Source organism: Pteropus alecto, unplaced genomic scaffold (genome assembly GCF_000325575.1).
Source record: "Pteropus alecto unplaced genomic scaffold, ASM32557v1 scaffold42, whole genome shotgun sequence".
In the NCBI taxonomy this organism is placed as follows: Eukaryota; Metazoa; Chordata; class Mammalia; order Chiroptera; family Pteropodidae; genus Pteropus; species Pteropus alecto.
The window spans coordinates 12,911,078-12,922,858 of record NW_006434825.1 but is presented as its reverse complement, the minus strand read 5'-3'; the positions used below and the strand labels follow the sequence as shown (position 1 = coordinate 12,922,858).

Genomic DNA, 11,781 nt, shown 5'->3' with positions numbered 1-11,781 from the left:
GAAGAGCTGCAGGAGGAATCTTGAAGAACTCCAGAACTTCCCACATTATGCTACACACAGTTATTAACGCAGATACAGGTGACTTTCATGCTTCTAAAAATCTTTTCTTCCAGAACACCTGAGGATTACAGAGCCAACAACTTCTACTTTAAGATTAAAAAAATACTTAAAAATTAAAAAAAAAAATAACTGTAGTCAGGGTGAGGAAAGGAAAACAGTATCTTTATTGTGTGTAGTTCTAACAAACATTCACTATGCGCACATTCCAGCAGAAAGAGACAAAGATCTTTGTTCAAAATATGCTGAAATAAAGTAGGTAAACAAACTCCATTATTGAATACATGAAAGGAATGTTAACATTACTCATTCACAGTCAAGGGTGAAGTAAAAAGAAAGGAAGTTAAATAACCGTAGTAGTATTTCGCCAAAATAACAAATGTAGCATATAAATGTGGGCCAAGAGCAGCTCATAAAACTCACAAGAGTAAGATGCTAGATGGAGGGCAGGTAACTTAACGCCCTCTGCTTCTTGGAACCTCCTTCTGAGATCGCCCCACAAATTCTAAACCAGGCTCTTTCACAGCACAACAGCCGGATGTAACCAAACTTCTCGTTACTTTCGTGATTATTTGGCCACTGAACGAGATGGTTAAAAAAGAATCAATTTCTTGTTGAGACAAGACATGTCTAAATCCATTTCTCCTAGGGAAGGAAGTAATGAACATTAACATTCTGCATTTTAATCTCCTAAAATCGGATTTAACCAGATAGCTAACACTTGAGATGTTCAGCACTAGATACCATGAGTAATGATGTAGCTGGCCTGAAAGCATTTTTCATTGCTCCACGTCAGAACTACATGAGTATAAACTCGACCAAGCTCTTATTTCACAACATATGCATTTATGACAACTGCTCAGAGAACTTTACACGCCCAAATTATAGGTCCCGATGGATTTTTGTTTCTGCTTAAGTGGTCACATAAGAACACAATATAAACTCTATTCCCATTACTTTCTTGTCTTTACAAACGTAGAAGCCATTTGGAAACCAAACAGGAGCTAAGAAAATTTGGAGACTCGGCACTGACATCCTTATTTTGGTGGCACAAATTTTCACTCATCTCCTCCTTTTGTGGTCCCCAGTCATTACGTGTACAGTATGGTGTGCAGCAGCAAGTAATCTTCCTTGGAAATAAACAAACAGCCCAGAGACCAGTGTTAGGGGGCACGGTCAGCCAACAGAGCCTGGCTCCACTTGCTCCAGAGGGGTTTTCATGACCTACCAATGTTGAGACTGTCAGTAATTTGAGTCTACCTCTTAAAACAGAAGTCTTTTTTGATGGATTTGGCTAAAATACTGTGTTAATTTATTGTTCTAGAGAAACCTCTGCAAACTCTCACATAAGCTCTTTTACCTGGCTGTTTATGTAGGCAGCAGAATAATAGTAAATGGACCCAAAAGTGGTTTTTATAATATAAAGTGACATCACATTAGCGGTAGATCAAAAGCAGCCCTGGGATTGGATGGATTTCATGGATGGTAGAGACAAAGTCTAAAAATCTTTTCCTCTGGCTCTGAGTAAAAACAAGTCCAGATATAAACAGGAAAAATCAGCCAATGTGAAATAGAAAAACACACCTTTGCATTGGTGTTTATGCTAAAAATACCAAAAACACCAATTTTATTTAAGACGATTGTTCTCTAATGTTTCTTATAAGCCAGATGTTTTTCATTCAATTTTGGAGACTGCCAATACACTTTTGATTGATCCAAGTTATCTTCTGGCTTAGTTTTAGGCTTGACTGTTCCCCTTCTATCTCAATGCTCCTTTGTTCTTTACTTCTACCCCAATGTAGCTGTAATCATGCAACCTATATTATGTCAATTATGCCAATTCTTATTCAAGGCAACCCTTCCTTGTCTTCAGCATTAATAGTCACACCACTTTTGCTACACAATAACCAAAGTATTTTTTTTCCAGTAAATTATCTTAAAGTGGCATCATATAACACATACAAAACATTTTCTAATGATAAAAAGTTTGACTATACCCCTACCCCTCATATATAAAAGTCATCCAGAAATCAAAAAAAAAAAATTACTCCATAAGGTCATATCCAAGCATGCAAATACAAGGGTAATATTATTTTGATGAATTCCGAATTCACTCAACTGCTAAATCACAGGATACAAGACCTGAGTTGAACTTTTTCTTAAATAGTTTGCCTGGGCAACTGGTTTGCTGGGCAGTTTCCTGTCTTGTCAAGTCCCTGGCAAGCAGGAATCGGGGAGGAGACACAGAAGAGTGAACATGGTATTTCTTGAACCACACGGCTCCCTGCTGCATATGACAATGGCTCAGAAGAGACTGGTAATCCTCAAAGGAAAGGGAGAAAAATCACCACAGTTGTTAGTAGAAAACAGCCAGTGTACTGTCTCCTCAGGTACTTCCACAGGGAAAATAAAAGTAAAGGCAAATATGCCAAAGAAATTCCTGAACCAAAGAGAAACAGTAACATAATTCTAAGTAATAACCTACTCCTCAATGAAACACTCATTGAGGGAAAAAAAAATACCAGCTCTTTTTTTTTTCTTCAGTGGAAAAACGACAAAACCACAAATTGGAGCCATGGAGGTAAAAAACAGATAAAATGGAAAACATTCTTTTGTCATCATCCGCACCTTTCAAATGCCACTTGACTATGCAAGTTATTTTACAGGGCAAACAGAAGATCAAATACTGTATGTCTAATTCTAATCAATTTGGAGTCCCTTACTACTTTTGTTAAAACAAGGAATAAAAACTGTGCTAATCAATAAACAAAAAAGCAGTAAAAATCCCTGGTAAATCTCTACAGACATAAGCACAAATTTACATTTTACTAATATAAGATGGTTAGGAGGAAAAAAAAGAAAAAAGATGGCTAGAAATGGGCGCCAAACCAAAAAGTAAATGATGAAGTCTTTGGTGCTTTTTCTAAACTCCTGCCCTATAGTAGTATTTCTCAATATTTTTCAAAAGAAAGATTGCTATGAATTCACCCTATCATCCCAATTCATCTCTCCCTTTCCCTGTTCTCCATTCCAAGAAATAAAAGGGAAGCATCTCTATCCAGCACCACCTGGTGGACTTAGCAGGTGGCTAGAGTTACCTGTTACACTAGCTTAGGAGGATGGAGATAATCACATAGTTCTTTCTAGTTTTACCAAATATAAACAAGGAACAAGACCATTTGGCAGCTGTGGTTTACATCATAGGTATGCAACTTTACTTCATGAATTAAACCCCTTATGACAAATAACAGAATTAAGTCAGAATTAAAAAATACTAATATTTACTTTGAAAAAAGGAAAGCTTCAAAACCAGAATGTGCTGCCATGTTAAGAATGTCTAATGTGCAAAATACTGCAAAGCAGGCATTTTTACCAAAGGGCAATATCACTAGGACATATGGATTGCAATTATTAACAGAAAACTTTGTAATATAAAGGTGCTCATGGAAACATTGGCAAGGATTCAGAACAATGAGCAGGTGCTTTTAGAGTAAGGCTCTGAGAAAGAAGGGCACTGTCCCCAGGTCTGAGGTGGATGTCTGTCCAACCATCTGGGCTCCAAGGGGGAAGAATACAAGTGGCAGGATTTGAGAACAGGGCACCGCTGGAGCCTCCAAACATGTCTCTAGTTTTCACTCCCAAGTAGATATGCTTTCCAGACTTCAACGAGGCCTCCTCAGGAGGATTTGCTTTCCGACGTGTAGTAGTAACGGTACAAGAAACCTAAGAGGATAGCACCTATGATGGGGAAAATCCAATACGACCAGCAACTAGAAGTTGGGGGGGAAAAAAACAATAAAATAGTGAGCATTTTATACCAAATGTTTCCTATCTTTCAGCATCCTCATTTTAATATTTTTATGAGCAAAGAGTTTAGATTTACTGCTTTTATCACACAGTAATTAGAGATGAACAAATATTTAAATTGGAGTAACAACATTAAGTGATAATTTTTAAAAGATTAAAGATTAAAAACAGAATGTATCGTAAGACACCAAAAAATATATGTATATACACACCAACATGTGTTTTTACAAAGGCATATAGTAGTTCTTTCTGGGTTATGGAATTATAGATAGTTTAAATTTTTCTTCTTTGTGCTCTGTTTTTCACATATTCTGCAATTAACATTCTTAAACCAAAAAAAAAAAAAAAAGCCACCATTTCACATATATAATTGTAAAATTAGAAGCAATAACATCTAACACAACTACTGGCAATATATTTGCCTCACATGTATTTTTTAAATTTAATCCTCACAACAACCCTATGAAATAAATCCTACTATTATATATATTTTATACAAAGCTTTACATCCAAAAATCACAAAGTGAAGTTAGTGAAGCAGTCTGATTCCAAATCCATCCTCTTAATTTCTAGTTAAATAAGAATGAACACACAGACAGGTGCACATGTGCACGCACACATACACACAGAGAATATGTTGACAGTTCTAATAAAGTTAGGTAAACGGCAGTTGGCTTAAAAAGTCCTGTATGAGACTTTCCTTAGGGGTTTCAGAATGTCATCATTCTCCTTGAAATAATTCTTCTCCAATAGAGCTTATTAGCACTGCTAGTTTTAAAGTGTAATTCTTCCGTGATCCAAACGACTAGGCTGCCCCTCTACTTAAGACATGTGCAGCCTTGGTATTAAAAGGTTTTGAAGCCAATAAAGCCAGTTGAGGTTTAATAATAAAAATGATTCTTTTTGCCTAAACATGCCTAGCACTTTGTACATTTAAGTATGGCAAAAGCTGTTCTGGACAAGTTTAGAGTATCAGCCAGGTATCTTTGTTTAAAAAAAAAAAAGAAAAAGAAAAAGCGAGTTGGCATGTACAACAGTAATGTGACACATGGGAACCTGGAAGTCATCTCCCCATAGAGTCATGAATTCAGAAATCTTGGAGCAACCACAAGAGACAAGAGAGTTCAAAAGCAGGATCCTTGAGAAAGCAATGAAGAGAAATTCTTTAGTACAAAAGACTGAGAATGGTTGACCACCAATCCTCACATAATCCTTCATGATACTTAACTGCCACTGAGAACAGGACCAGAGAAAATGCATTTATACTGCACCAAAGGAGATTAAGGTTCAACAACAACATCCTGGCCATACGACGAAAGAACTCTCTTCTTGGAGGCTCACCCAGGTTATTGCATGTAGTTGTAACTCATTAATTTTTATTGCTTTGTAGTAGTCTACTGTATGAATATACCAGAATGAATTCATTCATTTTATTAATGAATGGTAATCTGGGTTATTTCTCATGTTTTAAGAGCTTGAATAATGCTGCTATCAACATTTTTGTATGTGCTTCCTGGTATACTTGTACGCACATTTCTCATGTACATCCCTAGAAATGGAATTGCTGGGTCAAGCATTCATATTGTCAAGCTTACTAGACAATGTCAAACTGTTTTTCAAAGTGATCGTACCCATTTATATTACCCTAAGAGGGCCTAAGAATCTTGGTGATCTACTTCCTAAACAACTCTTCTGATTTCTAGAATTTTTAAATTTTGCCAATCTGCTAAGTGTGAAATACACCCTATGATTTTAATTCACATCTTTCTGATGACAAATGAAATTACACCTCTTTTTCATAGGCTTATATTTGTTTCCTTAAGGTGCTTAAGTCTTTTTCTCATATTCTACTGCTTTTAAATTGATTTGTAAGAATTCTTTACATATTCTGCATTATAATTCTTAATAAGTTTTATCTGTAGCATAAGTCTATTGCAAGCTTGTGGTTTGTGTTTTCAAATTATTTATGAAGCATTTAGCTGAGCGTAAAATAAATCCCTAATATTAAGGAAGCTGAATTTACTAACCATTTCCTTCAAGTTTGCATTTTTCTAATATTCTGTCCATCACCTCAAATTAAAAAAGACACGATACTTTTATGGTGAAAAAAGACACATTTTCTCTCTCTGAATTGCACTAAGTGAGACATCAGAAAGATAAAATAGAGAGTTCCATATAATCTCTAGAAAGATTTTCACAAGCCAAGGACTCCATAGTCATCTCAAGTAGAGGCACTTAAAGGATGATAAATTCAAACCTTTCAGAGTTAATATTACTATATCACTGATATTACTGCAAAAGCCTTTTTATAAGTAAACCTTTGAGAAAACCCAAATTCTTGAATATGACTGCAATATATAATTTTTTCTTCTGCAAAACAGTAATAGCACCTACCTTACAGAGTGGTTGTGAGGATTAAATGACATTTAAGTTTTAAGTGGAAGTTGCTTAGTTGAGCTGAGCTGAGCTGCAGAGACTAGGCTTGACTTAGTAACTGTTACTTGTCCATGCATACTAACCTTTTACTGAACGTGACTTTAATTTATGTCACAAGATTTAAAAATTACTCAAGGCATGAACTTTTGAGATTACTCAAAATGATTAAAACTGTAAAAATTAATTTTGCTAATACTAAGGAATTACTGAATTCACAATAATTTTGGCCAAAAAAGAACTAGCTGTCAAACTGTACCCTTAAGTTATGCATACATGTATATTTATGGAAGAACCTCTTTTATTTATTTGTTTGTTTTTCATTATGGTGTCATTGGTTAACGAAATCCAGTAAGTTTCAAGTATACGATTTAGCAGTAAGGCCCATATATATATATTACATTGTGTGTTCACCATCCATAGTTAGATTTCTTTTTATCACCACATATTTGACCCCTTTTACCCCATCTACCCCCTCACCCCATGGAAGAACCTCTTGCCAGACATTACGTTGAGTGTAAGAAAGTGTGTTAAGGGGATACTAACCTTTTGCATGTGTTATTTTTCGAAGGCTCCTAAAGAAGATGCATATCAAAAAATGACAAACAAAAAGAATGAAGATTAACACAGTACATAAATCTTAGATATCTACATAAAATCTGTAGCTAATAAGAGAACTTCATCTTTCATGCAATTTGATGTTTACAAATCTACACGTGATGGGAGTACCAGGAATTCTATTTCTGATAATATACTGATATTCCCTAGTGAAGAACCATTAATGAAAGCAGAGAGAAAGCACCTAAACATTTTTTAGATGTAAAAAATAATGCTATTGAAACAAACTATATTGAAATGAACTAATTTGCAGTCACAATGATACACCTGGTTCAGTTGGGCTTGCCACTGGCAGTAGCTAAGATTACATTTTCTGAAAACATTCTGAATAGAAATTCTTGTCTTATAATTTTTAGATTAACTATGAAATGCTCTGGAGCATGCAGATGATTGTTTTGTGGCCTATAGAAATGAAGTGGATTACTCTCTGAAATCATAATAATTATAATTAGTAACCTGAGGGCTTATTTCACAATGAAAAGGGGAAGAATGGAGTGAAGAAAAAGAAAATACCAAAATAATCTTAAAAACGAAATTTTGGCAATAAAAAGTAATGAAGTACTGATATATGCTATAACATGGAAAATTCTTGAAAACGTTAGGCTAGTGAACGATACAACAGACCACATATTATAAGTCCATTTGTATGAAATGTTCAGAATAAATAAATGTTCAGAATAAATAAATTTAGAGGCAGAAAGCAGAGCACTAGTTCCCTAGGACTCAGGGGAAGAAGAGTTGAAGGAAAATTGAAAATGACTGCTAATGGTTTTGGGTTTCTTTTTGGAATGACGAAAATATTTCAAAATTGACTGATTATGGTTGTGCAGCTCTGTGAATATACTAAAAACTCTTGGCTTATACATCTTAAATAGGTAAACTGGATGAGATCTGAATTATATCTTAATAAAGCTGTTACTAATTTTTTTAATTCAAATTAAGTAAATATCAAATAAAGTTATTGATTCTATTAATTAACTGTACAGTACAAAAGGCCTGCTAACTTATTGCCAGAGGACAATAACCCATTAACATAGATTACTGCTGCCTAAAATATCATCTTGGCCAATATGTAAAAGTACTCCAGGGTGTGAGCACAGATATTAACTCTGTTTAACCATCATTTTCAATAATCTCCAAGAATTTCCAAAAACCCTACATACTGGCCTACTTGAAGAACAGACCATGAAATGAGTTTTAATTTCATATATCCAAAATACTGTCATGCAAATGAATACATGCCCCAAATCTGAAAGAAATTAGCCTATAGGAAAGTAAAACTTCTAATAAAAAGTTTTAGATAAACCATATTAATATACTACTATATTTCCTTGAGACCTTGATGATTACTGTTATCTGAGACATATCTATCATAATAGTATTAATTCCACGTTTAGGAATACATCCTAATTAAAACATGTCAGAGGTCAATCTTTGAGAAATACAAGTGTTTCACAGATTTGGAAAGTGATGATGGTGTGTGCAACAAATTAATTTATAATGTTGCCTATAGTAGGCAAGAAATAATTGAATTACATCAAGAAAAGTCCATGGTCTTATATGCTTTATCCACATATACACAAATGATTTAAAGAACAAAAAACATAGTATTTTTTTAAAAAATGGGGTAATTTGAAAGGTTTACATGAAAGCACTATGGAGTTTACATATGTGTATTATGCAGCTTAATCTGTAATCACATTAAAAGCCAGATATATAGTTCATATAAATGGAGTCTCTAGATTTCAAAGCTTTCAACTGCTTTTACAACCAAAAGCCCTAGATGTGTGCTAACTAGCGAGCCTTAGACAATGTAGTGAACAAATTGAGAGAAGAAAGACAGAAAGATTACTGTTATCTGAGACATATCTACCATAATAGTATTAATTCCACGTTTAGGAATACATCTTAATTAAAACAGAGAATCAACACCATAAAATACTGAAATTTTAATAGTTTCTAATAAGCAATAAAAAATTAAAATATACATTTTTTTTAACCAAGTATTTCAACTTCTGTTTTAAGATCAATCTGTCTCCAGAGGCAAAAAGACCAACTTCCCTAAAACAGTGCAGTAAAGAGACAAGAAAGAAGCACATCCTCTCTTTGGGATACTGACAGCCAAGTAAATGCCAAACTACAGTGACTCCACTTTTAATCAACTATAATGAAAGAGTTATTTAAGACACTGCTCTTAGTAGCCAAGTACCTCAGCCAAGTACGGGAAAAAAAGCCAAATAAGTTATTTTTAAATTTACAAAATTAAAAAGAAAAAAGTTCTGTTAACACAAAACCTTCCTTCACCTCTACCCTTCTGTTCTCTCTATACACAGTTCCCCAATGCTTATTTTCACTCCAAAGCTCTGGGCTGAATCTAACAGATGTTTAAGTGAAATTCCTACAGTTTATGACTGACTTTCACTTATCCCTTTGGGTGTTCAGGCATATCTGGCTGGTTATGTTCTCGCCTACATTTTAATTTACATGCAAGATTCTTGGTCAAGAGAACAGTGACTACACTCAATCTTTGACATGGAAAATAGTAACTGCAATACTATCTGATTTTAGTTACAAGACAGCAGCTCAAATCCAGATTTTAGCAAAAGCCTTACCAAGTAATTAATATGCATGTTTCTTTATCCTCCAAGGAGTTTGCAATACATTTCCAAACAACCAAACTGTTTTAAGTCTACTCTGCTTTTAGTTCAAAATTAACAGAAATTAACTGTTTAAATAAATTGGTTCCTAAAGTTCAAGGCTCATTAAAAGCTTTAATTCCCTCATAAAATAAATAATATATTAATATACATATAAATACTAAATCTGAACTTTGTAGAATATAAGAAAATAATATTTCATAACATCCAAGTAAACTTTTCATAAAACGGCTCATAACTGAAATTATGTCTAAGACCTTCAAGCTCAATGCTAAATCAATTTCCTCACTTATAAAATAAAAGGCTCAGACAAGATGAACTTGAACTCTAAAGTCATATTCAATTAACTTAAAACTGTTTTTGACCCAAGGGAATTTTAGCAAAACCTACAAAAGCAGCTTTCTAAAGGTTAGAGAGAAGGAAATGCTATTCTCTCATGTCTAAAAGACTGAAGGAACACTACTATGTGTAGATTTTTCTATCCTACACCAGGTATATAAAGATGTGTTTTTCCAGATATTATTCTAGAGGCACTGTGCCATAAGTACTGACCCTCTTTAATACTAATAAAAGAATAATAAATAAATGTCATAATTGGCAAATATATGGGAGGGAACTTGGAGTCAGTATGGAATGGTTTCACTATGCAACCCTGTTTATAGAAAACAAGGGAGAATGCACGCTTGAAAATGGTGTTACTTTGTCACTAGGACATAAACACAGGAAACAATGTGCCAGAATTATGATTACGGTGCTTAAAATACATAGACATGTCATTATAAAAGTACTTTCAGCCTAAATAGTTTATATTTAGACTTTCAAAGGTTTAAATGAAAGAGAAATATATTATAATGTATATAAGGAACTTATGTTTCGATTTCTAAATTGTATATTTGCTATTCCACGAAGATTCAAGTAATTAAAATTAGAAACAGTGGATTTTTAAGCCATAGGACACCTTAAGTAAATTTAACGAATATTTGGGTGGTCCGGTACTTTTTACAGCTTTTTATTTAGAACATGTTGGTATCCACGTGGCCAGTAACTTATGAAAACAATGTGAGAACTTTTGGTTTCAAACACTACTAGAAAGGATTTTTCTCCCATAATAAAATGGACTTTAATAACATGATCTATCACCATATGAATTTTACTATCAGATTCATCTTATGACCTGAAAAGTTTGAGTATTGAAAGTACATGATTTCAACATTTTATAGTCCCAACTATGACACAACCATATGGTATGAATCTTGAAGACAGCCTTCTCATGAAGGCTCCAATGTACTAAAATTTCTTTCTGGATGAGAATACAGTTTAACAGTTACTGTCTTGTAAAGGATATATTCCTAGAGTCAGCCCAGTCATGAAAAAAATATTTCCCTAAAAATAAGGGCAAAATTTGAGGATGAAAAGTATCCTCTAAAATAAATTTCTATACAACTCTCTCAAGAACTCATTATGATATGATATATGACATCACTGAAGAAAAAAATTAAAACGCTAATAAAATGATTTTTACTGGAACCTAAGAAATGAAAAACTTGTTATAACATTGAAGGGCTAATTTAAAAAGAATGTTATCTTGTCCTTCTGACACCAAAACAACATTTCTAAATAGAGCATTTACAAGGAGAAGACATTAATCCTTGAGATCTCTCAGAGAGGGTATTTTGTCTTTCAAGATGATTTTGCCATTACATTCTATGCTTTATTTCAGATGATTATATTACAAAATATAAATGTTAGACAAAAACAGGGAAGAAAGAAGTAACCTGACAAAATTCTTCAATAAATGGCAATCACTACTCATCTAAACTGACTCCTCATTCCAAACTTTAATAATTACATTGTAAGTATGATAGGAATATTAAATGACTCCTAAAAGGAAATTTTTACCATATAACCAACTACATTACATAATTATAAACAATGTATTCTTTTTAGTTTCCCCTCATAAGGGAAAGTAAACTGAATGTTATATACGTATAATACATTATGTATGTGTAATAGAAAACTGTATAACAAAAGTATCATCTGGGAGGAGAAAATGTCTCTGCCTTTAAATGTTAACATATAGATTGCTTCTAATATATGTGAAATTTATTAGATTTCAAAAGTTAAACTGAAGTTTTAGAATGAATTTAGAAAATAGGTTAAGTCTTTACGGAGACAATCTTATTTGTTTTTAAAAAACCATAACAAATCC

The 11,781-nt window shown here is 33.5% G+C and overlaps 1 protein-coding gene across 2 annotated transcripts in view; it reads right to left on the bottom strand.

Annotated features, from left to right (window-relative positions):
• Positions 1 to 201: 201 nt before the first annotated feature.
• LOC102888647 (cytochrome b5 type B) overlaps positions 202 to 11,781 on the bottom strand; it is a 24,166-nt gene continuing 12,586 nt past the window's right edge. The window contains exons 4-5 of one of the 2 annotated variants that reach the window (XM_006909812.3): positions 6,844 to 6,872; positions 202 to 3,827 (exon numbers count right to left, since the gene is read on the bottom strand). In XM_006909812.3, coding sequence (XP_006909874.1) covers positions 3,734 to 3,827; positions 6,844 to 6,872 — 123 coding nt within the window. In that variant the 3' untranslated portion in view covers positions 202 to 3,733. The remainder of the gene's footprint in view (positions 3,828 to 6,843; positions 6,873 to 11,781) is intronic. The other variant, XM_015587754.2, reaches the window with a different exon arrangement.